The sequence below is a fragment of the Lagopus leucura genome, unplaced genomic scaffold (assembly GCF_019238085.1).
Source record: "Lagopus leucura isolate 7727_CA_CO unplaced genomic scaffold, USGS_WTPT01 Super-Scaffold_100029, whole genome shotgun sequence".
Classification (NCBI taxonomy): domain Eukaryota; kingdom Metazoa; phylum Chordata; class Aves; order Galliformes; family Phasianidae; genus Lagopus; species Lagopus leucura.
Genome location: NW_024962280.1, coordinates 4,215,044 through 4,242,921, shown reverse-complemented (window position 1 = coordinate 4,242,921; position 27,878 = coordinate 4,215,044). Strand labels below are relative to the sequence as shown.

Here is a 27,878-nt window from a genome sequence, read left to right as displayed (position 1 = left end):
TTCTGTCACTGCATGCCCTTACAGAATCCCTTCCCACCTTTCCTGGGACCCCCCCTTCAGGCACTGGAAAGCCTCTATATGAGGTTTTACTCTTTCCAGAAAAACTGGGGCACTTAACATGTCACTGAGAGATGCACAAGTGCTGGGACCAAAATCCCTCTATTGTCCCCAAGGATCAAACGCTCGTAGCACGCTGGGCCCCTTTGTCTCTGCACTTGGCACTGACAGTTTTTCCTTGACTGGGGATGTGGAACAGAAGGCTGGTTGCTGCTGACATGCTTACTGCAGGGTGTTTGTGGGGCTCGCGGTGTTGTGGGAGCCACTGGGCATTACCCCAGGTCGTGTCCCTGTACCTGATGTTCTTGCTTTGAAGTGGGGAAAAAAATGGAAATGACGATTATTATTTTTTAAAGACATGCAAATCAGACACTCAGGTTTAGCCAACCGGCTTGAAATAGTGAATACAAAAGATGAGACTTAGAGGGTGGAAAAAAGGAATCCTCACAGGCTTAATCTGTTGGACAAAAAGCCTCTAATCTCACTTCTTTCTGAGTCAGGAAGAGTTGCCGTGTAATCGACGGAAGGATGCAGTAAATGCCTCCTCAGAAAAATAAACCTCTAAAAAAGAAGAGATAGAAACTCCATGTTGTTGAAGTTATTTGTTGTTTTTTCCCCAGACAGTCTTATTTTTTTCTTTAGAGAACTTGTCGGTAAGTGTCGAATGAAAAGGGAAAACCAGCTTGCTTCCTTCTCAAGTCAAGACAATGCAAATATATTAGCACAGCGGCTTTTTGCTGGGTGGACTGAAAAGCTTTTCAGACTCAAGAAGAAACAAAAACCTGAATTTTAGATCAGTTTGAAATGCGTGCTTCCCACTGAGTTTTCTGCTTTCTCTCGGAGACTTAGAGAGGTGATAATCCTTCTCTGTGTTGCTGCAGTTTTAAGATCACTTGGCATGTTGCATATAATACCGGGCACCTCAATATGGAAAGACACACTAGGAATTTGGAAGGAGTTCAGGCAACCAAAAGGAAGGGGTCATGCATACTGAATCATGTGGAAAGACTGAGATAATTAAGTATGCAGCATAAATCCCAGCTGAGCAGAGACAAAGAATGGATGTGGCTGTCCTGCGAAAGTGTTGCAAATGAGATTTGAGGGAGAATTTTTAGGCAGGTACAAAGATCTGCTGCAAGGACTAATGGGACAGCATTTGTTAAGGGAAAACTTGGGTTAAAAAGAAGGAAATTGGCCTTGAAACTGTAAAATGCAGGTTGTTTCCTGGAGGGTGTCACATACATATTTACATGCGTACACAGAAGGTGCTGTAGTCTTCGGGGCTCCTGCCCTGCAGCTCTTGGTGCTCTGAGCTGGGAAGAACAACCTTTCTCAGATGCATCAGTTTGCAGGATTAGAGGCTCAAGGCTGCTTGGGAAGGACAGCTTTTGAAATGGAGCACAGACTGAGGAGTGACTGCAGGGCCATGGCGGAAAGTGGGGCACAGAGAGAGCAGCACGTGGGAACTGGAGATCACAGAGGGAGAATGGGAGGCAGAGTCCATCCCCTCTGCTCTGAGATGTACCTGTGCACAGCTCGTACTCGTTTTTCTGTGTCACTGGAGCTCAGCCAGCCTTTGAGTCCTCTTCAGTGTACTCACAGCTTCCAACTCACATCTGCATCTGTGTGTGTGGGGCTTGTTTGCTTCCTTGTGGGGCTCTGGATTCTGCCCTGGACCACTGCTATGTCCCATCTCAGCAGGGCTTGTTCTGTAGCTGCCAAGTCCTTGTACTGCCCTTCAGCATGAACCAAACCACGACTTCAGCCTCACAGCTGCTGCACTGAGCTCCCAGGGAAGCCTGGAGTCGCTGCTCATTGTAGGGAGCTGGGAAGCCCTGGTTGATGAGATGATGTCTAAGGACAAAGCCATCTCCACCAGACCTGGAGGTGGTTCCAGGTAGTTCCAGACCTGCTGGAAGAGCAGCCCTGTCCTTGAGGTCCATGGCAGAGTGTGGAGAGAGGAAGGAGCAAGCTCTTGGCTTTGCTTTAGCAGTGTGCCTGTGCCAGCTGGCACCTTCCCCTCCGCCAGGCCTGGAGATGCGTTAGGGAATGTGCTTCAAATGAAGGCACCAAAATTAGTCTGGCTTCTGTTCCCAGTGCGTTGGGTGCAAAGATATGAATCATTAGGCAGTCCTATACATGATGTCCCAGTCATGAATTAGCCACCTTCTGCCAAAAGAAAGCCAGCACAAGTTGCAGCAGTGCCATTAAGGAAAGTTCTCGTTTCCTTCTGCCTGATCGCATGGTGTCTGTAAGACACCTCCTGTCTGTAAGAGCTGAGCCATCCTCTGGGACTCGTTACTGGAGCGAGTGGTGGAGCCAGGGCTCACGTGGGATTTCTTGTGGTATGGATTGGTGAGGAGTAGAGCCTCACGGGCAGGGAGCTGGGGCTATAAATATCCCTCATTGCAAGTGAGAAAATTGAAGGAAAAGTGATACAAGCATGAAATCAAAGGAGCTTTCTGAATAGATGCACTTTCCATGCACTAATCATTCAGGAGACTAAAACAACTGTGTGGGCTGAGGAAGGATTGGGAACACAGTAAGTGAGGGTACCCGTTTCTCCTCCCACTAGCGAAACGCTGCTTTTCATGCTTCTAGCTAATGAGCAGTGCATGATTCAAAAGAGTCCTGAGGTATCTCAAGATACTTCGTGTTTCTAATCTATCCCAGACAGGCTGTATTCTCAGGAGCTGCAACAAATCCATTTGTGTGTCATCCAGCTTGAAGCAGGAAGCTTGCAGCCCCATTACCAGGGCGCAGATGGCTGCTGTGGGCTACCTACAGCCCCAGGGCTGGCACATTGCTGCTTGCATCCCGTGGTGCAGAATCAAAGCTGCACCACTGTGCTGTGTCCTTGGAACTGGATAGTCAGGTCACAGGGCATGAAATCTCTGCCAGAGTCTCAGGAAAGCACCTGGAGTTTGTGCCTCCTTCCTGCCTCTTGCTGCTTTCCTCTTCATGGGGCAGGGAGGTGGTGTGTTGCTGGATCATCGAGGCTTTAGGGGGTTTGCTCATTGGGATGCCACAGCCAAAGGGGTGTCCTGGGACCTTTGGGATGCCAACATCTCTGCACCACAGCTGCTGGAAACTATGCCTAGTGAGATGGCTGCAGGGGTTGGCCATGTCCCACACCTGCACTAGTGTGACATCCACCAAAAGCTCTGCAATAAAGCTTGGGATAAGCAGCAAGTCTGGGAGCCTATTATCAAGCCTTAAAATATGGGAAGAGCATAAAAGATGATCTCCTGTGCTGCAGGTTTAGGCCCCGGCGGAGAAAGCAGAGGCCCTGCTCGTGGGGCTGAGCCCTGGGGTTCCCTTTGTGCCCACTGTTGTGACAATGCTGCACTGCATCACACATTTCCATCTGCTTTTTTTCACAGAGTGACTTGTGGTCTCTGGGGATAACAGCCATAGAGATGGCAGAAGGCGCTCCCCGTAAGTAGCTGCGTGGCTCTGCTTTATTTAATGCTGGTGGTGACTTGCTAGGATTTGCTGAGTGTCAGCAGGCACAGAGATCTGAGCTGGAAACCCCAGGCAAGGGTTTCACTGAGCGGCCTGGACTGGGTTTGGTGCAGTTTGCGGGGTCCAAGACGTGGTGGGGAAAAAGCTGCTTAGGGAATAGGAGCAGCAAGCAAAGGCACAAAAAGCTGTGTGTGGCTTCTGGTGCTGCACGTGCTCCGATTGTCCTGCTGATCTGGTGGCATCAGAGGGAGTTTGGGTGTGTTTGTGTCAGCTCTTCATGAGACATCATGCTGTGCTTAATACTTCTTCTTGCACTTTGCAGCTCTCTGTGACATGCACCCCATGAGAGCCCTCTTCCTCATCCCCCGCAACCCAGCCCCGAGGTTGAAATCCAAGAAGTGGTGAGTCTCTCCATATTCAGTGGTCATCAAATGGGTGCATTAGGTGCATATTCTCCTGTGGAGAAGCATTTTGGTCTGCACAGAGCACAGGCATGGGAGGAAGAGGGTGGAAGGGGAGAAGCAGAGAGGGAAATGCTTCTCACATTGCCCTTTCCCAACATTGAGTTGGCTTTGTGCAGCTAAAAGCAGCTGACACTTCACTTGGCTCCCCTTTCTTTCCAGTAAAGTTCCATTTTCAAATGGAAACATGTAGCCAGGCCAAAAGAAAGGATAGTTTATCTTGAAGGTGCAAGAATGCAGAGATTTGTACTTAGTTTGGGCTTTATTTTAAAATTTTGGGGGAAAAAGTACATCACCGTTTTGGAAGAGAAAAAAAGGAAAAAGAAAGAGGGGATATGCCAATGCAAACCCATAGGAAAAATACTTCTGAAGCCCAGCAGATGTTGTTTTGTTACTGTATGTTCTGTACCAATGGAGCTGGAGTCCTTAAAAACACTCATCTCTGGTTTGCATGGTTTGCCTGCCTCAGGTTCAGCCCTGATTTTACTGGGAGAGATCTGCCAGGCTTTAGAGAAACAGCATGGCCTCAGATAGGCTGAGAGCAAGAAGGAAACTGTGCTTTATTCCTTGAAATGATGCTTATTATCTTTTTGAAAACACACACACACAAAAAGGGAGCAGAGTAATTGGTAGGCACTGCAAACACTCGGTGCCAAAGCAGCAGGAATGCTACTGGGAGGGGAGAGGAATGAGAGCCTTGGAGTCCCAGGATTTAGCAAAAAGTGTCTTCATTTTGTCAGCTCAGTCCTCAGATGTTCCAGTACCAAACCAGGACAAGGATCTTTCCCTTCCAGCTCTGCCAGAGGATATTGAAGCTCTCTTTCCTTGCACAGTTTTTTTTAGGATGCCATTTGTCAGAGAGCTGAGAAAACAGTTTAGACACTTGTTTTCTGCCAGATCACCAGTCTCCTATTTCATTATCCTCACTGCTACAGCGCAGAGTGGATTGTAAGACTTCAGAGGATTGGTGGTTTTTTTCATACAAATATGCTGTTTATTCAGCAAAGGTTCTCAGCCTGCAGACAAAGGGGAAGGCAGCTGACAAAAGCAGGCTTTGAGCAGAGTACTTTGCCCATCTCCTGAAGGTAAAAACTGCTCTGGGGTGGAGTTTCTATTTTACTCCTGGCTCAGATAAGAGTCTGACGTACTTAGATATGTTCTGCACCAGCCAGGGTATTGCTTGACACCATCTTCCCCAGCTGTGGCAGGTGATCTACATGTCCTTGGCTTTGCTCCTGTCCTTGGTTTTGCTCCTCTTCTTGGTTGCACAGCTCAGCCTTGAGCTCCAAAGCAGTAAGAGTCCACCAGTTCCTTAAGAACAATTTTTTTAAGTGTTTCCACTGGGATTCCAGGCAGATCTGCTGTCTCTGACTCATTTCTCAGCTGGACGTATTGGACCTGGACCTCTGCAAGACCCAGGAGAAGCTGAGATGTTTGACCAGGCTCTCACAGTGGCTCTATTTATTGTTTTTTATTGCTTGCCAAGTCTTTTTTTCATTGAACTCGCTTTTGAAACAGTGCTGTGGTCCTGTGAAGTTACAGATTCTTTGGTATCCTTTTCCAATTAAATCCAGCCAGCAGTGGTGCTTTGTTTTCTTCCTGCATTTCACAGGTGAAATCCACTTGAACTTTAGTGATGTCATTATCGTAAACACTTCCTGTCCCTGCCTCATAAAAAATGGCAAGATCTCTTTGTTAATGAAGTGGTATTTGCACTGTGATAGCACTTTTCATCTAAGCAGCTGGGAAGCCTTTGCAAACATTTATTTAAGCTTTGCAAAGCCCGGGAGCTGAGGGAACAGCAATGCATTTGGCTATGGAGATGGGCTGAGCTGGGGAAACAGCAGTGCATGTGGCTATGGAGATGGGCTGACCTGCACCAGGGTGGTGATGAGAAGTAGTAAAGGTGTCACCCAGAATCAGAGCTAGAGAGAGTCCTGCTGTCTGCTGCTTTTTGGAGAAGAGAGCCAAATGCCTGCAGGCTCCTGGGGCAATTAAAGCAATGCTGAGTGGCATCTATGTGGTGCTGTGAGTGCTTGATCTGCTGGGCTGGGAAAGGACACATCTCTGCACCTGTCCTTGTGACTCGAGGATGCACAGGGCAGGCTTCAGTTTCCAGCAGCCCTTGTTTGGCTACGTGCAGATTACAGTTCTTGCTGCTGTGACAGCAGCTCGATGAGGTACATGGTTGTGTCTTGGCTTAGCCAGGGCCAGGCTGGGCACAGACCCGTGTCCTGCATCTCTCTGCAAATACTGCACTGGAGCCTGAGGAGGTGGACAAACCCATTGTGTGCTGAAGGAAACATCATAAACTACTTCAGCTTAGCCCTGTCTGGGGTTGGATTGCGCACCCAGACGTGAGCTGTCTCCAGGTTCAGACCCACAGAGGAGAATGATGCTTTGGAGGTGCAGTTTTTAGAGCATCATGTGGTCTGGCCCTTCTGGAATACACAGAGACGCAGGGTTCCTTGAGGCAAGGTGGAGGATGAAGATTTGCTCGTTAATAAAGCTGGAGGGAGGATTTAATTGGATCCAGTAGTGTATTTTATTTTTGCATCTCAATTTGTATGGATTAGCACTTAAAAGATAAATCACTTCTAGTCTGACAGCTTAAAAGTAAAATCCCCAAAAGCTTATTGTTTTACTTCTCAATGCAATTCTGTAGTATCTGTTGGCTTCTGTCATTAATTTACACTCATTTTCCTATTTGCTAAAGCAACATACAGCATAGTGGCCTGTCAACATCTTTCTTCCTTGTAAATCCCTGTTCTCTTGGGCTTATAATGCGGTGAAATTAATTCCGGCCGAACTTCTGATATGCAAAACTTGAGATTAAGAAGGGTTTGTTTATTAAAGATTTGGCTGAAATTGTTTCAGCTGAGGCTGAATTTAACTATTTGCTGGTGAGGAGAGGCTGGGCTCTGCCTCCGAAAGCCATGGTCCTGCCTCTGCCCAAACCATGCTCCAGAAGAGCATGTCCCGTTCTCCTGGGCTGTGAGCTGGGACATGGGGTCTGATGAGTGACAATTCATGGAGGGATTGCGTTTATATCTGTAGGTGTGGTCTCTTATTCTTACCTGCAGACTCAAAGGGAAGGGTGTAAGAACAGTTTCTTGCGTTTTGTTGGTTGCTGTTGGTGCCATTTGGCTCTGCTGATGCCCCATTACAGTGATGGTTCCCACCTTTCTCCAGACTCAGCAGAGTGGTGTTTTCCCCTAATAGCACCTGGGCAAACATGGACAGAAGCATGCATGAGGAAACTGAGAGGAGATTTGATGATGCTGCTTTGAGCCCATGCTAAGTGTCAACAGGGAAGTTGCATGAATCCTCCCAGAAAGCTGCATCTGAGCAAGAACTGGCAGCATCCAAGCAGCATTCTCAAATACCCACGAATTTCTCACTTCCTGATACAAGAATCAACATGGCTAACTGTTTGCTTTTATTTTCCCCCGCCTTCCAGGTCTAAAAAGTTTCAGTCTTTCATTGAGAGCTGCCTGGTGAAGAACCACAGCCAGAGACCGACGACGGAGCAGCTGATGAAGCACCCCTTCATCAGAGACCAGCCCAACGAGCGGCAGGTCCGCATCCAGCTCAAGGACCACATCGACAGGACGAAGAAGAAGCGAGGAGAAAAAGGTTGGTGGGAGCCCCGTGCTCTGGGCACTCCCTGAGCTTTGCTGTGTGTTTGGAGATCCTCGGGTGCACTGGGGTGTATCTGTGTGGGGAAGGGAAGAGGAAGAATGAGAAGGGCATAAAGGACCAGGTTGCTTGCAGTCTCAGTCTCGAGTTTCCACCACTCGGATAGCATGCAGGTTGAGTTAAGTAGGTGTGCTTCTTTTTTTGTGCACCCTTGTCATGGTTTTAAAATACTTTATTTGATTTGGTTCCTGTTGGCCGTCACCAAAGTCGAAGTGAGAACAGATACCCATAACAAAACAATTTGGTGTTCATACAAAGGCTGCAGGTGATTGTCATTAGAGCTAATCAATGTTTTTAAGTCCTTTTTTTTTTCCTGATGAAAAATAGTGTCTTTTTGTCCAGGTAGTGATTTCCACTCGGAACATTTAAGCTTTGATTCACAAAAATGTGTGTATGAAATGCACGTGTGCGTATATTCGTGCAAGCACGTGAGAGGGAGAAGCTGCCAAGCTGCATTTTTTCCGAGCTCACATCTTTCAAGTCTGTTGATCTCCGTGACATTTCTGCAGCACCAGTGATGAGCAGAGCTGTGCAAACGAACATCCAGATAAGACCCTTGCCCAAAGCAATTCCGCTGACTAGGAGTAACCTATTAAACTGGATGTTTGCAATGAACTCTCTGGGCCCTGTCAGAGTGCTCTGAAAGGAAGATCAGATAGCTGAAAAACTTGTTAAAGTACTCCATTGCTCGTGAGCTGAATTAGAATTGGAAAGCTTGTTTGTAGAATTCAGCAAACTAATATATATCGCTATGTCTTTTCTTATTGGTAGCAGTATTAATTTTTCATGCTTACATTCCAGCCCTTTGCAATGGATTTCACTGTAATCGAAACAATGAAGCTGGATCCTAGCAAAGTATTAAATGTGTTTAGTCTTGCAAATGAAGGTTGTACCCTAGAGATGGAGAGTAATTGGATAAATGCAAGTCTTTCTTTTTACTATCTTTCCCTTCATCTGATAAAGCCAGTATCCCAGTAGAAATCACAGTACGTAGCACAGCTTTGCAATTGGGCTGTGATGCAGATATCTTCATTGCCTGGAAAACGTACAGATTTGCATAGGGAGAGCATATTTTTAGGAAGAAAGTCATTACCTTCAGAGCAGTGGTTAAATCCCACCTTCCAGCGCCTGTGGCTTCAAAAGCTTCTGGTGTGTCTCACTTGCAAGAGCTCTTCTGAAGAGAGTTTTTGCTGTGTTGTGGTAAATCTTTATTTATGGTAACTCTTCTTCCTTACATGGTGTATGTTTGGTTGCTGGAGGGTTGCACCTGCTGCAGCCAGGACTGCAGCCTTCTCCCCAGGTGTGCTGTGTGTGCCAGGACCAGCAGTCAGAGACAGCAATGCTGATTTTATGGCCTTGCAGACCTCTCATAACATCAGAAAATGGACAAAAACAATGCTGGGTATTCTTTTTCATGACAGGAAAAAAAAAGAGTGTTCTGTTTTCCCCTCAGAGTTTTTAACCATCAGAAAAACAAATGAGTCCAGTAAAGGGCACTGATAAGTAATTATGTTCCTAGATGAGACAGAATACGAGTACAGTGGAAGTGAGGAGGAGGAGGAGGAAAATGACTCTGGAGAGCCCAGGTAAAGATCAACCTTTTGTTTCTACCTTTGTGTCTCTTTAATTCTATATGAAATTGACATGGATTGTAGGCTTATAACAAAGAAGATGGACAGTTTGATCACTGAGTCCTGTTCCCTGGTAGGATGAAGTATATTCCCCCTGTTAGATGGTGAGCAGGCATTAAACTGATGCTACAGATCCCCTCAGCTGAAAGTCTGGGAAGACCCAGCTGTCTCATTTTCTGTGGGATTGACAGTGCAGGCTGGACAGGAGCATGGCAGGTCCCTGTTAGACGGCCTGCTCAGTGCAATTAGTGCAGAATCCTCCGTGCACACACAGCTGCTGTGCTCACGTGAACTACGCTGTGAGGAACTGCCCCTATGGGTATTTGGATGTGGAAGAATGTGTGAGCTGTTATTAAGAAAGATTCTTGCAAATGTGGTTCCTTATATCCACACTCCCTATTTCTGTGCAACTTTTCACCATGAAACTTTGCAGCGTTGCTTCAAGCACAATAGGGCTGGAACTTTCTTTGATGACATTTTTCAGTTTCATTGTAATTAGTATCAGATTATTCCATTATTTCCCTGAGATAATGTAGTATTTTAATAGCTGGCAATGATTCATGCTAAGTGTGCTTTGTGAACATCTAAATATAGTGCCTGCCACTGCAGCACAAGGGACTTTGGTTAGAAACTTTACTGTAAAGGAATCCTTTAGCAAATGAATGTTGGTAAGCTGTGGTCTGGGCCAAGGCGTATGATTGAGCAATGTCTTGTCTGCTTCGGGGTTTATATTTAAGAAGAAAACAAAATTATTTAGATAAAAAAAAAAAAGGGATGGTGAGGGGAGATGGTGTGAAACTCGTGTTCAACTTGGCGCCGATCTGCCCCAACGCTTGTGACCCAGCCCTTCTCTCCGTTCCTACTATGGGAGCATGGTGGAGTGCCTAGGTGCTGTGGGGTGCACGGCCACGGGATGTGCGTGGGACCTTCCGTGGTGCTTTTCTCCTGTGCAGCTCCATCCTGAACCTGCCTGGTGAGTCCACGCTGCGCCGGGACTTCCTGAGGCTGCAGCTGGCCAACAAGGAGCGCTCGGAGGCACTGCGCCGGCAGCAGCTGGAGCAGCAGCAGCGGGAGAACGAGGAGCACAAGAGGCAGCTGCTGGCCGAGCGGCAGAAGCGGATCGAGGAGCAGAAGGAGCAGAGACGAAGGCTGGAGGAGGTAACTGGCTGGAGAGAAGCCAAACTGGGGCTCTGGGAGCTGAGCAGCAGTGTCTGCTAACCGGTCCCACTCTCTGCGTGCTCCGTGATCGTGCCCTGACCTCTCTAGATGGTAAACCCAGGCGTTTTGTTGTGCTGAACAAAGCCTCTGTTCACACGTGCTGCGTGTAGGTTTGTACCAACCTACGGGCGCTCTCCTCACCATGTAAGTGTTGTCAGCCCTTGTGGAGGTAATAGAGCTTGTTCATTGTAAATAAACCCCTTCAGCACCAAACTAAAGGGGTCCCTGATTCTGCTGAGCACAGTTAGTCCTGAACTGGTGTGACAGCTGTATTCAGTCCAGGTGGCCAATACTCCTGTCAGGCCAGATGTCTGTCACGTTCATTGTCCTTATTTGCTGCTGTGGAATATGATGCTCGTAAAGAAGCTAAAAAACTCCATTTGCCCTTTCCCCAGATCCATGCACCACTTATGTCCCATTTAATCTTTTATTTCAGCGTTGGTCCTTTCAGCCCTGCCAATTACAATTTCTCTTATGGGGGAGGAGCAGATGCCTGGCTTGTGCAACAATCCATATGTGCCCTGAAGCATAAGATTTCATTACCCTTGTCTTAACGTACCAGCTACAAATACGACCGGTCATGAAATTATCCACCCCATTTAAAATCTAGCTGCAGTGTTTGACTGGGTGGCCGCAGTGTCAGTGAGTGGCACCCGACCCTGGAAGGAAGTGCTTGCTTTGGGGTTATCTCACAGTTACCGACTGAAAAAGTTCACAAAAGAATAAGGGGATTTCTTCTGCTCTTAGGCTTCTGATGTGGTTTTGCACGTGGAAGCCCATTGACTCACTCTGAGCTCATCCCAAGCATCTGATTGAAGGGTTCATGCATTAAGGGTAATTAAGTTAGCTTTATGAAGAGGTCGCCGATAGGTCTGAAAGATGTCTTGCAGTAAATGGGCTTCAGAGCACCCACTTCCTTAATTTGACTGAGCCACAGCATCTTCTATGTTTAACTTGGGTCTCCCTAGGCTGGGTTGAGTGGGATGAGTAATGCCCCAGGTCAGGAGCTTAGCTGTGAAAGAATTCCATCAGCTGGTAAATGTGTAAGTCTGTCATGTTGTCAGTGTTGGGAGGACCTTGGAGACAGGACAAGGTTTGTGCATGCACTCACACCCTGAAATCCCCTGTGCCAGTACATGTTTATTTAGGAACGATCATAAGGGAATCATGGCTCTGCCATTGTAAGAACGTGCTTGCTGCAAGCAGTACAGAAGAGGAACAATAGCAGGATAAAAGCAGACAGCAGATTAGCTGAAATCCTGTAATGAATACAATACTTGCCTCTGTATTAATATGTTCTCTGCACATAGAAGAAAATCGTTCTCTCTCTTTGCCCGTGCTCCTTGGGCAGGTTTTGCTGGAGGACTAATCCGCTCACTAAGCTGGCAGATCAGCCCTGGACTGCTGAGGCACGGCTCTGCCCAGCTTTGCTCTTACCCCCATGTCATTAAAAGCTAATGCCACAGTGGCTAGTATTTAAAATCAGTGCCTCTGTTTCCAGTGACTGGAACAGCCCCCGTGGGCTCTTCACCCATTACCTCCTTTCCAGCTGCTTTTCAGTGTTCAGATCTAAATTGAAAGGCAGATGCCTGCTGGAGCAAAGCAGGCCCTGAGAGAAAAGGTGTTTTTGTGCTCCTGCTGTGTCAGAGAACTGGGAAGGATAGTGGGATGGTGACTGAAAGGTGCCCAGCACAGAGCTGCAGTGAGATCAGCCCAGGGGTTCTGTTGGGATTAAGACAGAGCAGAGAGCTGTGTGCTGGCAGCTGCCATGTTCCCTCTGCCCAGCAGCACTCATGTCCTGGGGGCTGATCATGCTTCATGCCATGCAGTGGGGTTTCAGATGCCCCTGCATTACCTGTTTTCCTCAAGAAACCCTTCTGAGGTGTGCTAACACCTGTAGCTGCCCACCTGCTTTGTGTGGTAGTTTGTGTCTGCCATGGGTTGCTGCAGGCAGAGGCAGAGATTAGCACACAAAGTTTAATTGCTCCTGCCCCTAATTCTAGCACAGTCAGTGATGGATGAAGTTTGGTCTTCATGTTCTCCCCAGATATTTTGGGGTGGCACATGCCTGATGGCCACACAGAGGCTTGCAGACAGCGGCTGTCACAGCTATGCCAAGCTCAGTATTGAGGTCAGTGCCCAAGGCTCCCTGTGCTCCATTGCCCTGCTGCTGTTCTGCTCCACAGAGCAGCCCTACAGACCCATCACAGCAGCACCAAAATTCTTTGGCAGTGGCCAGGCAGTTTCCTTTTGGCCTCCCAGCTCCTTCTAACACTAACTTTTCAATAGCTCCAGTTGTTGACTCTTTGCTCTGGATTTCCTCCACCTAACGGGACCAGAATTTCTTCTGTGCTGCTTCACGGGACCCATGGTGATGCTTATCTTTGCTGAATTGTGAGGAGTAAAATGGCAGCTTTGTTTACCCTCATGCAGGAAGTTTCTGCACGTTCCATTTGTGCAGAATGAGCCTTGCTGCCCTGCATTTACCATCAAAACTCCTGCTGAGCTAGAGGAAAACACATCTTATGGTCAAGAGCATTAAGGATACTGCACAACAAATATCCATACAGACCCCTTGGCAGCAATGAGCAGCTGTAGTCAGAAAGGATTTTACATAACCTCATTTTTATGTCATGTTGCAGATTTTAATTCTCTTGATAGGCAGAAAACGAAAGGTCAGATCTTACAGGGAATGCAGAAGCCCCATCTAAGCACCTTGCTGTTTACATGGCAGATTGCAGTCACTGCGGTTACTGGGCTGGATGTTCAGTGAATACAAACTTGCTGCAGCTCTTTTAGATGATAATCAGCTGAGCACTGTCTAGTGGAAGTTCTTACGAAGCAGTGCAAAAGGTTTCCTGCAATTAATTATAGGTAAACTTAGGCCAGCTGGATTTGTAGTTGTTACTTTCTTGTGCACATGTGGGTATCATACAGCTTATAGGAGCATTTTCATTGGGATTGCTACTTTGCAGTGATCCTGGCAGCAGCCAGCATACCCATTTACAAGGAAAGCTCCATTACAGGAGCTCCTATAATGCAGTTATGCACTATGCTTTACATCTCTTTAGTTTTGCTTTGTTTATAAAGCCTACAGAACTCATCATTTCTGAAGCAAGACCCTCCTCCTGCACAGAGTCTCAGTCGTGTTCCTCCATGATGACCCCAAATAAAGCCTGCAGTGGTTCAGAGCATTGTCACATCTCCATTTGCTGTGGTAGGAAGTTCTGACCCCATTTTTCTACCGGTGGGAAACACCTCTCCATGCTCCAGTGCTCAGTGTCAGGAACGATGATGTTCCAGGCATATTCACTGTTTCCCTGGTGGCTTGGATAAATGAGCCTGCCACAACAACACAGCCACCTCGAGTATTTGTTTTCATTTGTTACTTGGAATTCCCATTCCACATCTTTGCTGCCTCATGCTCAGGTTTGGGAGCAGCTGCCAAGGTTTTTGAGAGCTTCATTTGTGTGTGTTAGTGCCTCTCAGGGCCCTCATGGTTCATGGGGAGACTCTAACCCTGAACAGCTCTCCCACTGCTCCTGTTCCTAAATGCATCTTGTAGAGCAAGAAGAGTTTGCTCCTTTGATGTCCTTGTTTCATGCCCAACCTCCAAAGGCCTTCCCACTGGAGGCTTTGCCTTCGTGTGTCTTTCCTCATCAATATTTAAAACCTGTCATTTCCAGTGCAGCACAAATAAGATCCCATTCTGGCTTACAAGCAGCTACATAAATCTCTACCTGCAGAGTTATATAAACGCAGTCCTAATTAATTGGTGCTCTTGCCTTGCATGAATAATAAATCTGAATAGTGTAAATACACACAGTAGTTGCAGGCTTGGAGAAGTGTGGGAAGTGTGCAATGAAGGTGGGAGGGAGAGGGCAGAAAACGGAGAAAAGGAGGCAAATAAAGAGAGCTCTTTGAATCCTTCATTTCAGTTTTGAGCTGCATCTTGCAGATTTTCAGTTCAGTTCAAACAAGATCCCCCTATCATCCTTGTGCTGGTGGGCACAGGACCAAGTGGGGTAGCACTGATGTGAGCCAGGAGTGGAAGAGAGCTGCATTGCTGGGGGGCTTCTCTCACCCCATCATGGGGTCAGATCCCTCTAAGTTATTTGCCAGCTGCAGAAGTAGGGCCCTAAGAGCCAGTGCACAGGGAGTCTGTGCTGCTGCATTTCTGCAGGGACAGCATTGGGCAGGATGTTGCTCGTAGGCAGCCATGACAAATGCTTTAGTTATAGCATGACCTGACCAAAGGGGTGTAGAAGTAGAGAGAAGCACAGATGAGCTCTGTACTCCAGGCCTTGAGAGGGGTGCAGCAGGGCATAGAAGTCTCTTAACTATTTTGATTAGCAGCTGGCAGCTCCCAAAGAAAAGCTGCAGCTGGAGGGGCTCAGTTCCCAGCTTCTGGGTTTTGCTAGGCTTGAGGTGCAGAGAAGGCTGGTAGTTAGGTGTGTGCCTTTAGGGAGGGAATGAAATGGACCTGTCTCACTGGGCACTGGTGTGTGCATTTGGCTGGTAGCGGAGCAGTGTGCAGCTCTCTCCCGGGAACAGCATTTTCTGTTCTCCCTTGGAGGGATTTGGCTTCATGTGCCTGCTGGATGGGAAATAAAGACCAATCCGGTGATTTTTATCTGAGAAATAGCTGTGGCATTCAGTCCCCTACCTCCTGCCAGCCAAGCCCAGCCTACACAACCATTATGTGTTTTATTCAACAGTGTGAGATTTTAACAAAAAAAAAACACATTTAAAATGCCCTCTCTCCCCCAAACCAAACCAGTATGATGCACACTATGTTTGGGAGCTGAAGTTAGCGTGTGTTCAACCTGTGCTCCTGGGGGCTGTCTGAGTGCATGGGAGCAGTGACCTTCTCAGCTCTCATCTGAGAAGGTCAGGCCAGAGCTGGCAAAGCTGGGAAATCCCATTTGTCACTGCTACATCCCGCTCGTCTCATTTTGAATATAGAGCTCGAAGAATCAAAGCAGACATATGTCAGCACTGCTCTCAACGAGGACATGCGTACGCACAGAGTAACACATGCATCCCGTGGGCAGTGCGACAGCGTGCGTGGCGTGGGACACGCCGGAGTCTGGAGCTGGCAGGTTATTTCAGGTTGAGTGCAATTTTCTTTCCCTGCAGCGAGTTAAGCAGCACTGATGACTGTGGCCATGGATGGCAACTAACGCTGTGCTGCAGCTCTCGTGTTAAGCTGGAGGCAATCATCAGATTGCAGGATCCCTGTGGGTGTTACCTGCGGATGGAAAGGTGTAACACAGGCAGTGGCTCTTTCATATTTTGTAATGTGGGTGTATTCTTGTTGTAGATATCTGTATATCTATGGAGATACGTATCTAGATAGATGCGTAGATAGATGTCTGTATATCTGTAGGTAATAGATACCAAATCTTTGTATATTGACAGTGCAGGTTTACTGCTTATCAGCAATTTAAACTGTATGCATTTTCACCTCCAGAGAGCTCAGCCAGCTCCTTGGGCAGAGCTTCTGCAGCCAGCTGCCTGTTCTACATCCATGTAATGTAGCCATCATGCAGCATTTAAATCACTCCGATACCTTCCTCGACTCTGCAGCCTGCCAACACGCAGCAGCAAGAATGTCTGAGCAGAAAAAGAAATATAAAAGGGAGAAACAAGGCCTTGGTCCATGCTTCTGTGGGTTGCTTCCCCACGAGCACTGCATGTCTGTCTCTGCACCCAGAGGAGGAGCTACGAGGCCACAGTCCCTGGCAGCTGCTGGTTGCATTTGAGTGCCCTCTGCTGATGAGCTGGCTGTGGCCATGCAGAGCTGCCTGCTGCTTTGGTGGCTGGAGCATGCCTGTGGCTCCCAAATCCCTGAAGAGAGCAGTTTGGGGGTCCCTGAGCTGCAGCCTTGGAGGGATGCCTTGAAGGGGAGAAAAATCATGAGTCACACTCTTGGTACCTTTGAAGTAAGGAGAAGCCGATCCTCCCCATGCAGTTCACATCAGAAGCATGGGAGCAGGTGGTAGATTGTCATCACCATATTGCTGTTGGGCTGGACATGACAGAGCCAAAGAAGAGGGATCATGGGCCAGGAGATGGGCAGGAGCAGGGTAAGCCCCCGTTGCACTTGTTTTGTGATTGCAAATGATTCAGCCTGTTGCTAGCTAATTATTTTCAGTATGGGCATGTGGTGAGCGTGCGCTTCCCCCCCTTGCAAGCAGCACTGTGTCCAGTCTGGAGCAGTACGTCCTTACAGAGCCGTATTGATTGCAGGGGAAGAGGCTATAAGCGTGTGAGCCCTTGTCATAAAAAGTAGCTTGATCTTCAGTGACTCAGTCAAGAGCCTTCTTTTCCTTAGCAGATAGCATGACTGGCAGATAAGAATCAAGAAAAGAGAAAAACCGTTGGATTTTGGATCTTCTGTGTGTTTGGTTTTGGTCTTAGCAAGCATATGAGGGACATGATGCCTTCCTAGCATCCCCTCCAAACCTCGGGAATGGCTTTGTGGGGCTGTGAGGTGAGGGGACACCCGTGTTGGTGGCTGACCTGTGCCCTTTGCCCCTGCAGCAGCAGCGGCGGGAGAAGGAGCTGCGCAAGCAGCAGGAGCGGGAGCAGCGGCGGCACTACGAGGAGCAGATGAGGAGGGAGGAGGAGCGGCGGCGTGCTGAGCACGAGCAGGTAATGTGGGCCCTCACCCTCAGTGTGTGCCTCTTGCTCCAATGGGAAAAAGGCCCGTCTTCTCACGAGCACTCCTGTTTCGTCCCCGCTTTCACCACTGGAGAGGAAATAGTTTAATTGTTAGCGCTGTGCGCGTCGCTTCCTGCTGTCCTAATTGGTTTCTGTGCGGATCCTCTTGTCTGCCTGCAGGTTGGGGATGCTTGGTGAGGGGTTTTCCCACCCTCCTGTCCCCAGGTGGGGTTCTGCACTGCCCACTGTGAATGTTGGCCATTTCCAAGCAGTTTTAGCTCATTGCCCTCAGAAGCCCCTGGGCTCTTTGGGCATGGCTGAGGGTACCCAGTCTGGTCAATCAGTGCCAGCACGTGGGTGGGATGGATTTGGGTGCCCACCACATTGCTCTTCCTCTTGCAAAACACTGCCTCTTTCACCTTCTCTCTCTTTTTTCTTTGATCCTTGCTGCCATACCTCCAGGAGTACATCAGGCGACAGTTAGAGGAGGAGCAGAGACAGTTAGAGATCCTGCAGCAGCAGTTGTTGCAGGAGCAAGCACTACTTCTGGTAAATGGGACACCCCGTCCCTGCTCGATGCTTCCTGCCTGCATGCACTCACACCCCCTGCATGCCTCCCACCATGCTGAGGCGTGGACCAACAAGCTGTGACGAGTATACAGCCACCCCTCCAGCCCCACACCAGCATGGCAAGCTCCCCGTGTCCCCACATGCCTTTGGCCTCCCTCAGAGGAGCAGGCCTGGATGCAGCATGGCCCTATTTGTTTCCCCACCACGTTTATGGCTGTTAGCAGCATGCTGGAGTATGATGGAGCTGTAAGATAACTGCACCGGGCAAACCCACACTGTGATGTGGGTTTTAATGTTTTGTGTGAATGCTTCTATCTTAATTCCCTTGCAGGAACACCGTGCAGTCCCTCTCGTGACATTTTCTGTTGTTTAATTATTTTTTGGAACAATTCTTTTAAATTGCCATTAGCCGTTATACTCTCACCGTGTTTACTTTTAATCTATGTGGATTATTGTTTGTCCCCCTATTGAATTTACTTAGGGAAAAGCAAAACCCTCACACAAGCCTGTGCTTTTTAAAAAGGCCTTTTCAAAAGTTGTTAATGATTTAGTCATTAAACCTTACAGAGCTGTGGGGATTCAGGAAGATCATACTGTTGGCTCTGCTGTGCTGCCATTGACACCAACAATAAATTAGTCCTACAAAGTGCTCCATAGACCCAGCTTTGGCTGGTGTTTTTATGAACTAATGGTATTTGGCACCTCATTGCATTGATCCTTTGTTCTCCTCATCCAGAAAAATCTGGGCAAAATCAATGGTAATTTATAAGCCCTGTGAGCAAGTTATTTTATCTAATTGGCTTCTGTTTGGGATTGGCAGAGGGATGTCCATGCTGACCTCGTGTTTCTGACGTAGATTGGAAGTCTCCCCCAGCAGCTTGGCACTAATGCCCCTCTGCAGACCAACTTTCCATGTGCCTCAAGGCACAGCTGTAGGCTGTCAAAAGCTGCAATCTCTGAGGTGCCTCCCACCTTCTCTGAAGAGCACTGCAGCCACTGAGGGACTTGGGTGGCCCATGAGCAGCACCTGACCCTGCTGGAGGAGGTTGCCCAGGTCCCTGGTCAGGCTGCTGTGTGGCAGAGAGTTGCACAGGTTTTGTGTAGGTGTTGGAGCCATCAGCAGGTTGTGCAAGGTTTTTCTGGTGATGCAGCACTACCACTTTCTGTTCCCATGTAGAAAATGGAGGCAGAGAGATACACTAAATGCAAAGTCCCACGCAGGGTTTAAAACTCCAGATTTGTTGGCTGTGTCCTCTGACCTGTCTCTTCTCTGAGGTGCTTTACAGCCCACCCTCCAGAGTCTTTGGATTTAAAGGGCTTTGCAAGAAAACAGCTTTTCAGATGCTTGGGCCCAGCTTTCTACCCAAAGATAAACCTGCAGTTTGCTGTCCTGCATCGACACGCTGGCTGGGCACCATGCAGCCATGTCACTGTGCTTTCTTCTGGGTAGGAGTATAAGCGCAAGCAGCTGGAGGAGCAGAGGCAAGCAGAGCGGCTGCAGAGGCAGCTCCAACAGGAGCGGGACTACCTGGTGTCCCTGCAGCAGCAGCAGCAGCAGCAGCGGCAGGACCAGAGACCAGCAGAGAAGAAACCACTCTACCATTACAAAGAAGGGATAAATGCCAGCGAGAAACCAGCGTGGGCCAAGGAGGTAGGCACAAGCAAAGAGTGTGTGTCGTGCTTGCAGTTGGATTCTTACCCAGCACTGTGCTGGGTGAGAGATTTTTCCATGAGGGTGTACAAGGAGACAAAGTCTCCTTGAGAGATTCAGCCATAGGTACATGGGTACATGCCAGCAAGAAGCCTGGGCAGCTGTTGTAGCTCCTGTGTTTGCCTGAGAAGGGGCAGCTGCTGGCCAGTGCCGAGAGGTGGTTGTGGGTGCACTCAGAGTGCTAATTCAGCTTCCCATAATCAGAGAACAGACAGCTTTTTCTCTCATGCTGAGGGCTTCATCTCTAGGGATTGCTCTTCTTTTGTGATTTTCAGGAATAGAAGCCACAATGCTGATTTTCTCCCCATCAAAAAGACAGAATTGTTATAACCATTGTGAGATCTTGAATATTAATTATTGCCTGACTGAATCGTCTTGAAAAGATGAAGACGTGCATTGTCTGCAGTGCAGTGTCAGAATCACACGCGAACATTTCCTTTCTCCTTAATCTCTTTGTGGTGGCTCCATTAAGACGGGTGCCCACTCTTGTTTTTAATTTTTCTAGAATTCTTTGGGTTTAGTTGGTTTAATTTTGTAACTCTCCTCCTCCACAAAAAGGTCGTTTAATAATTCACTCATTCTTCCTACTGAGCAGGGCCACTGCTGTGCTGCCAAAAGTCTGGCACTCTTTGGTCTTGGCAGAATTAATGGGGTTTTGAGAACTCTTTTCTCCTCTTCGTGCTCCCTTTGGTTTCTTCTTCATTCCCTTCTGATTCAGTGTTCAGAGTCTTTTGATTGCAACCAAACATATTTTCACAGAATTGCAGGATTATTCTGCAGCCTTTCATGTGGAAGAAGGGATTTGGTAGGTGGTCAAAACATTCCTGCCTAAGGGCAGATGTGCCATACAGCATGGCACTGAAATGCCTCCAGCGGGAGAGACTTCCACCTTGGTGGTGCTTCTGCAGCTTTCTGCAGAGCAGGGGATCTTCTTCATCCACACTAGTGTTAAGAGTAAGTAGAAGGCAGGAAAAAAGAGAATAAACTCTGTCTTTCCTTGCCCAGTTTTACATAAATCATCAGGAACATTACTGAAGTGTACCTCTGGCACTGTCATTGAAACTATTACAAAGATTTATAAAGAGGAATCTTTTTCCATGATGAAGGAGAAAAGTGTTGGGTTTGGCTTTCAATTTCAAACACCAGGGCCCATTTCTTTTATTCTGTGGGTGAGTTGCTGTTTTTTGATGTCATCACTTGAAGCGGGGCATTGGGAACTGCAATGCCAACAGGAGTGGTAGAGAGTGCCTCATGCCCTTTGCTGAAATCACAGGAATGACAAGGTTTCCCGTTGTGCTGGAACATCTCCAGCTTCCACCAATTAGCTGTCTCAACCATTTGTTCTTTGCCTGTGTCATTCTGTCCAGTTGCGGTGAAATGCTCAAAGCAATGATTGTGCCATCTTTAGGCTCTTGGGAGCAGTAGTTTGGTGTACTGCCTTGATGCAGCACCCTTGGGAACTTCCCAAAACTACTCCTCTGTCCTCCATACCCTGTTTTATCTACTTCATATGCTCCCAGTTTTAGCACTGTTAAGCTACTTTGCTGTTTGTATTAAAGTGGCTTTCTTACTGGCTGTACTCAAGTCCATCTTGTGCTGATACCTGCATACTGTGGTGGCTGCTGTAGTTGAGCTGTTCTAGTACCCAGTCCATACGTGCTAATGTAACAGAAATATTTGATTCCTATTGGAACAGGGACAAGACAAGTCTGGATACAGGCAATCTCATCTGTATACCTACACAGCAAACCACCACATCAAGGCAGACTTCTTCAGTGTAATTTCTCCCTGCTTATGTTTCTGCCAGTCTGACCACCCTGAGTGGTATGAATCCAGGTGGACACAGAGGCAGTGGTAGCAGCCTTGGCACAACTTACTAGGGGCTTTGCAGCAGGTAGGATGTCACCCTATAAATGGCCAGCAAGTGTTCTTCATGTCAGGTTGTTTGGATGGGAGAGGTTGAAGAAGGAGTTTGCAAGCTGTTTCCTGTGCCAGGAGTGATTTCTGGAGGCTCCAGGGAGCTTGCTGAGATATTCGCTGATGATCGTGATCCTATATCTCCCTTGTTTTTGTGATCTTTCTTCTCAAGTCTTCTCTCTCAGGAGCCTGATCACCACATCTGAGTTCTTTTGCCATGGACCCATCCATTTTTCCTACTTCTCGCTCATATAGTCATTTATCCATAATACACATCCAAGAGATTCTTCTTTTTGTGCCAGACAAAACAGTCTGATCAAGTAGTCTTCACCGCCATGCATGGATGCACATCCTCATCTGCTGTCATCCCTTCTTCTTGCAGGCGTGAAGGATTATCCACTGGAAGTTAACTTGGGATGTACCTTGAGTTCTGTCCCAGGCCTGGCCTGCTTACCCACACAAATCTCTTGTAATTGAGGACTAGCTGGGCCATTTCAGACATCATGTTGGGACCCTCTGATGATCCAGCCAGGGACATCATATCAGCACTGTAAGCAGTGTTACTCTAATTAGCATCTGTCTCCGTTACTGACTGCTCTGTTACGGGTGAGCATTTGCTGATCAAAGTGGTGCAGATAGCTGGTTTCTCAGTGACAGAGTACTTGCAGCATGTTCAGCTGCAGGGCAGGTTTGGGCCAATACATGCCGTGTATGGCCATGCATAAGGGGGACACGTTCAGTCAGACATTTTCCAAGCAGTGGCCTGGCCCTGCAGTGCATTCCCATCACACAGTCTTTAGGGGCCCAGCACAAGCCAGGCTGTTCTCTGCAGCAAGCCAGCATGCCTGAGCTCCTCCATCTGTCCCTGTGGCTTTTATTCTTCTCATGCTTTGAAGCTGCATGTTAAAACAACAGCTTCCAGTGGGGCCTGCGCAATAGCTACTAGGGGGAGGATCTTGAGTACAGGAGATAGCTGGAACTGGACTGATGATGAATTCCTACAGAGCTCAGCACTGCAGAATGATGATTTTCTCTCCCTCTGCTTAATGGTGAAGTTGATAAAGCTCCATACAACACAGCTGGAGAGTCCCAAGAGCTTCATCCGCTGAGCTAGTGAAACAAAGTGCTGTCAAGGAGGCTTGGCAGTGGGAAAAGCAAGCGCCTTTCTCCTTCCCGGTACACAGTCCTCTCCATTTCATTACTCTCCTGCCTTCTCCCCCACACAGGCTTTGAAGTCCTCCAAAATCAGCCACACATTATGGCTTGGCATTCTGCTGGAGAGCTCCTGCAAGCAGCCAAAGGACATACCAATGGCACTGTCTTCAGCTGTTGTTGTTTGTGCCAAGATTGGCTGATAAGCAGATTGCTGGACTGAGTCTTCAGCCCAGCATTCATGCTGCTGCTCCCTTGTTCAGAGGAAGTTCTCCTTTCCACTCTACTCTGCTGTCTTTGTGTCTGCTCCCATGGGCATCACTGAACTGAGCTGTGCCCAGCCTCTGACTGCAGATGGGCAGTGCCTGGGGGAAGCTGTGATGTCCTCTTCTTTCTTTACTCTTTCTGGCATTTGAAAGAGGAAGAGATTCATTTTATCAATATATAGTTCTCCTTTTTGCTTCATGAATATTTGCTTAGAGAAGAGCCATGATTCTTTCCGAGCTAACTTGTTCCATGGATTGCTTTTCAACATGACATTGTAATTAAGATAATTAAGACATGCTAAGGGTATTTAACACATTAATGGCATGTTAATGAAACTATACGTCAGATCTCTGGTTGAGGAATCAAAAATTCTGCATAGCATACAGTGTATGGATATCAGTGCATATGGTCTAATTGTGGCATTACCCAGATCGCACACTTATCTGGGCTACCCAAAGACATCGTGTTTCCATCAAGATTTGCTGAGAGCACTGGGCTTTGTTTTTATTCCTGTATCTGTAGTGGAGGGTTTTTTCCTTCTGTACATGACAGTAAATTCAGATCAAAGCCAGCCATTTTCTGGCTGCTGTGCTTGTTCTTCTATTCAGATCAAACAGAAGCAGTCCTCGTGGTGCTCATAGTAGTGAAGGAAAAGGGTCCCCTGGCTTACAGATACATTGAAGAAGAAATAAGAAACAAATGTGGAAACACTTCTCTGAGGTGTGCTGCCTCGTCCTGGAGCTTTAATTTTCCATTCCACACTCAGAAATGAATTATGCACATGAAATACAAATAGTCATTTTGGAGTCTTTAAAATGCATTATCTGCACAATCTGCTGGGTATCAGGAGTCCCCTAATCATACAATACCCGGATATATCTGAAGAGTAAAGAGCTTCCTATACATTGGCATACCTCAGCTTTCAGTTTAAAATGGCTCTTTATGGGACTTCCTTGCCTTTTAGAAGCTGGAGGTTCCTTTTTTGGTTTCCTGGTGGTATTGATTGCCTGCAGCAGCAGCTTGTGGGAGCTGAGCTGTGTTCAGCTTCAGGTGAATGTAGCAAGACCACGGGGACCCCAGTCTGTGCCCGTATAAAAACCCAGTACCCCATACAACTGTTTCTTCGAATCAAAGATGAGTTTTTCATACCAACCAAGCAACCCCAGTTCATCAAATAACCACTCAGTGTCACCCCTCCTACTGCAGGTGGAGGAGCGCTCCCGACTCAACCGTCAGAGCTCGCCGGCGATGCCACACAAGGTGGCCAACAGGATTTCAGACCCCAACCTGCCTCCTCGCTCAGAGTCCTTTAGTATTAGCAGTGTGCAGCCGGCGCGGACCCCACCCCTGCTCAGACCCGTGGACCCGCAGGTAATGGTGCTTCCCCTGACTGGTGCCCATACAGCACCCAGGATGCCAGGGGTGCCGATCAGGTAAAAGGAAAAGCAGTGTTAAAATAGTGTCTTGCTCTGTGATGTCTTAGCCTGAAGCGTATTTGTGAGGTAGAGCAGCATCTGCATTCATGAGTTGATCCTCGTCACCTTCATGTGTTAGAAACATCACGCTGGTTAATACCTTCCTTTGAAGCATCAGGTCCTGGTTACTGCCAGAAACAAGCTGGAGGACTGAGAGGAACTGCTGGTCTGGTCCAGTGCAGCAGTCGCTCTCTTCCTCTTTGAATCTGCTTTGAAACCACAGTGCTTGGTACAAAAACCCAGGGCATTTTGATGCTGGGCATCATCAGAAGGAGGTTTTACTTTCTTTGTCACTTCAGTTCGGGGGTTTTGTTTCTTTTTTCCATTGAGTTAACATCAGTCACAAACGCATCTGGAGAAGGCATAGATCACCATGACCATTGCAGTGGAGGAGAATTATGCTTTTAAGTTACCCTAGTTGCAAGGTCTGTTAGTAGGCTTCTGCAGCAAGTTGGTGGAGCATCAGTGCTGGCTCTGGGTTGGTCACTGGAAGTGCCCTCGCAGATGTGCAGACTTGAGCAGGCTCATTTCAGGGAGTACAGAGCCTTTCCTCCACATTCAGGTGGGCTTTCTATGGGAAAATGTGGAAAATAAAGGGCCATCTACATGGAGTATGTGCTCCTGTAAGTCAGTACAGCAGCAACTTCAAGCAAAACACATGCTGGAAAGCCCTTAAATGGAAAGCTCTTTCTTCTCCAATGAATATGCATTCTGTATGCATCACAGACACTGGGAAGTGGGTAAAACTCCACTTTGCAGACTTCTCAGTAATGTCTCTGATTAACCAAACATTTCCTAATTTCAAGCCTGGAAATATTTTTCGGTGATTTTTTTCGTGACCAATATTGTCAACAGCTATAAAGGCTTTTGCTTGACAATAAAATACCAGAGAAAAAGCTGCTTGAAACTCACAGATCCACGTAAATATGTGTGTCTGTACACATGTGCATGCATGTCCATGCACAAATAGGCATGTATGTAAAAATGTCACGCTTACCCTGAAATGCTAATTACAAATCTGCTGTAGCAAGGAAGAAGTCATTGTAGATATCACAGGGTTCTGGGAAGAAGCTCTGATTTCATAAACTCAAATGCTGTGAATGTTTCTGATTTTCCAAACCAGATGTCAGCATTCCTTTCATTCACTCATAAGCCTTAGATCTGTAGACCTGATCTAAGGGATGGGATTTGTAGCCATATAGAAACTCATGCCTCAAGATTTATTTTTAAGCCATTTATGCCTCGGACCTCCTGAAGCTTTTTTTTTTTTTTTTTTTTTTTTGTAACTATTATTTACTATTGTTTCTCTTTTTTTAATTATTATTCTTAATAAGGGAATTCCATGCCAAATATCATTAGCACAACCCTAGAGTTACCAGAGGTAGGAGCTTGACATTGGGCTCACGGTGGGTGCAGCCCAAGGCGTGCATGGCCTTGTTTCATGTGTGTGAGCTGCCCGGGGCACCCTGCCTGAACTCCTTCAGTGCTGCTGTGAGTAAATGCTGTGTTCCATTGCTGTGCAGAGCTGAGACGTGGCTCTGACTGCGGCATTTCCCCATTTCCAAATGCTGAGCATGATTTTTAACAGTTCTTGCATTGAAGTGATGTAAGTCAGAAGTTCCTGAAACCAAGGCAGTGCTGATCTCAAACCAAGGGGGCTTTTTTAGTGCATCCAAAGTGCTAATCAGTTTTTTTTTTTTCCCTAAAAATCGCATTTTTGATTTTTCTCTTTTCAATCCGCTTTTTTTCTCCATTTTGTACTGATAGTTCTGTTTTGACTTGGTGCTTAGATTCCACATCTGGTCACTGTGAAATCCCAAGGAAGCTCCTTGTCTGGGTCTCAGTCACTGCATGAACAGCCTGCAAAGGGGATGGCTGGGTTTCAGGAGGCTCTGACGGTGACCTCTCACCGCACTGAGATGCCAAGGCAGAACTCGGACCCCACCTCAGAAAACCCTCCTCTGCCCCCTCGCATTGAAAAGTTTGACCGAAGTTCTTGGTTACGGCAGGAGGAAGACATTCCACCAAAGGTAACACTATTGCTCCTCGCTTTCAGCACATCAAAGAGGCCGTCCCAGAGCTGGTCCCTGCAGGACTGGGCTGACACCGGTCCTCTTTGCCAGCCAGTGGAGCTGTGCTTTGGTGCTGTGCTCAGCACCTCTGGCCAAGCTCACCCCTGTGGGTCTGCAGCAAGGATTGACCCTGCAGATTTTGCATGAGCTGTGGAGACATTGGGAGCTGCTTTTGGGTGCGCGCACAGCACTGCGAAATAGCATTGCCCTCCAGCAAAGAAAGTTCTCGAGCCCGGACCAAGGCCAAAACAAATCAATTTCTCCTTGCCCTAGGAAAAAAAATGGCAACCTTCTGTTTAAATAGAATTGTAGGATCATAAAATTTGTCGTGCTCAATAAGAAGGGTCCTTCTGGTCCAGCATCGTGCCTCCTGTTGCAATCAATATTTGATGGAAGATTTGTAAGGGCTCCAGCAGCTCTGTACCTTCATTGACATGATGGCAGTATCTGGCAGTACCTCTTTAATTAAGAGTCTTCTGGCTCAGTTTTTCAATTGCATTGTTTATACACCTTCATTTTGAATGAATTGCAACTTGGCAGTTAGAATTCCCCTTGTAGTTAATCAGCTCTTAGCCTGGAGGATTTTTTGAGAGGAAAAAATTATTACAAATTGGTAAGTGACAGTGAGGCAGATAGTATTTGTCTGTGATTGAGAGGCAGTTTTTCTGTAACAAGCAAGTGGCTTCCATCAAAAGACCAGATACCAGGTAAGCCTCTGTGCAAGGGATTTATGGCAGTGTGTTGTATGGTAGTAATACCATTCCTGCTTTGTGTACTAGCAGGGGGTAAGGTGCATCAGTGCTGAGACAAAAGGAAAAGCAAGCCAATGGCTCCAATTTTCTCATGCCTTGCTGCTCAGTAGTGCAGAAGGGTAACTAAAGTTTTTAACCCAGTTTTTAAAAGTCCTTTGCAGTTCAATCTAGCACTCTAGAGAGTGGCTAGATTGAAAACAGCAGCGTGTGGTGCTGCTTTCGCCTTCAGACTTTTCAGAACAGCATCTTTTCTGATTGCAGTAATGCACTGCTGAGGGGGTCTGTGGAAAAGGGTTGGTTTTGGACACCATGCTATGTATCTCCCCTGAGATGAGAAAGTAGGGACTGTGGAAAAGTCTCCAGGCTGAGTGGCATTTCGCACTTGGGGCTGTCACATTGGCACTCATACTTGCAAGGAGTCTGGCTTCATGTTTTACTGACTGAAACCACTTTGGTGTGTTTCTCACTGGGAACAAAAGGATTGCCACATGAATGGGGCTGGCAGCCTCTGTGGTCCAGAGTCTTGTTTCTGCCAGTGTTTGTGACTGGATGCTTCAGAGGAAGGTAACAGAAGCTGCAGGGCCCTGACTGCCAGGTAACCTGTCCAGAGCAGAGGTGCCTTTCTAATGGGATGTGTTGTAGCTGGTTGTGCTGCAGCATACAGAGCTCTCTCTCCCTAAGTCTTTTTAGCTTGTCTAACATAACTATGTGTCTGTTCTCCGTAAAAATCCTCAATTCTTTTTGCTGAGCCCTTGGCCTTGCCTG

General features: G+C 47.4%; 1 protein-coding gene across 4 annotated transcripts in view; it reads left to right on the top strand.

The window, feature by feature from the left end:
* TNIK (TRAF2 and NCK interacting kinase) overlaps positions 1 to 27,878 on the top strand; it is a 138,413-nt gene that overhangs the window by 82,873 nt on the left and 27,662 nt on the right. The window contains exons 8-17 of one of the 4 annotated variants that reach the window (XM_042881358.1): positions 3,441 to 3,495; positions 3,845 to 3,923; positions 7,444 to 7,619; positions 9,202 to 9,268; positions 10,267 to 10,471; positions 17,081 to 17,188; positions 17,660 to 17,746; positions 19,218 to 19,418; positions 24,021 to 24,185; positions 26,080 to 26,319. In XM_042881358.1, coding sequence (XP_042737292.1) covers positions 3,441 to 3,495; positions 3,845 to 3,923; positions 7,444 to 7,619; positions 9,202 to 9,268; positions 10,267 to 10,471; positions 17,081 to 17,188; positions 17,660 to 17,746; positions 19,218 to 19,418; positions 24,021 to 24,185; positions 26,080 to 26,319 — 1,383 coding nt within the window. Of the gene's footprint in view, positions 1 to 3,440; positions 3,496 to 3,844; positions 3,924 to 7,443; positions 7,620 to 9,201; positions 9,269 to 10,266; positions 10,472 to 17,077; positions 17,189 to 17,659; positions 17,747 to 19,217; positions 19,419 to 24,020; positions 24,186 to 26,079; positions 26,320 to 27,878 lie in introns of all 4 variants that reach the window. The other 3 variants (XM_042881357.1, XM_042881359.1, XM_042881360.1) reach the window with 3 other exon arrangements.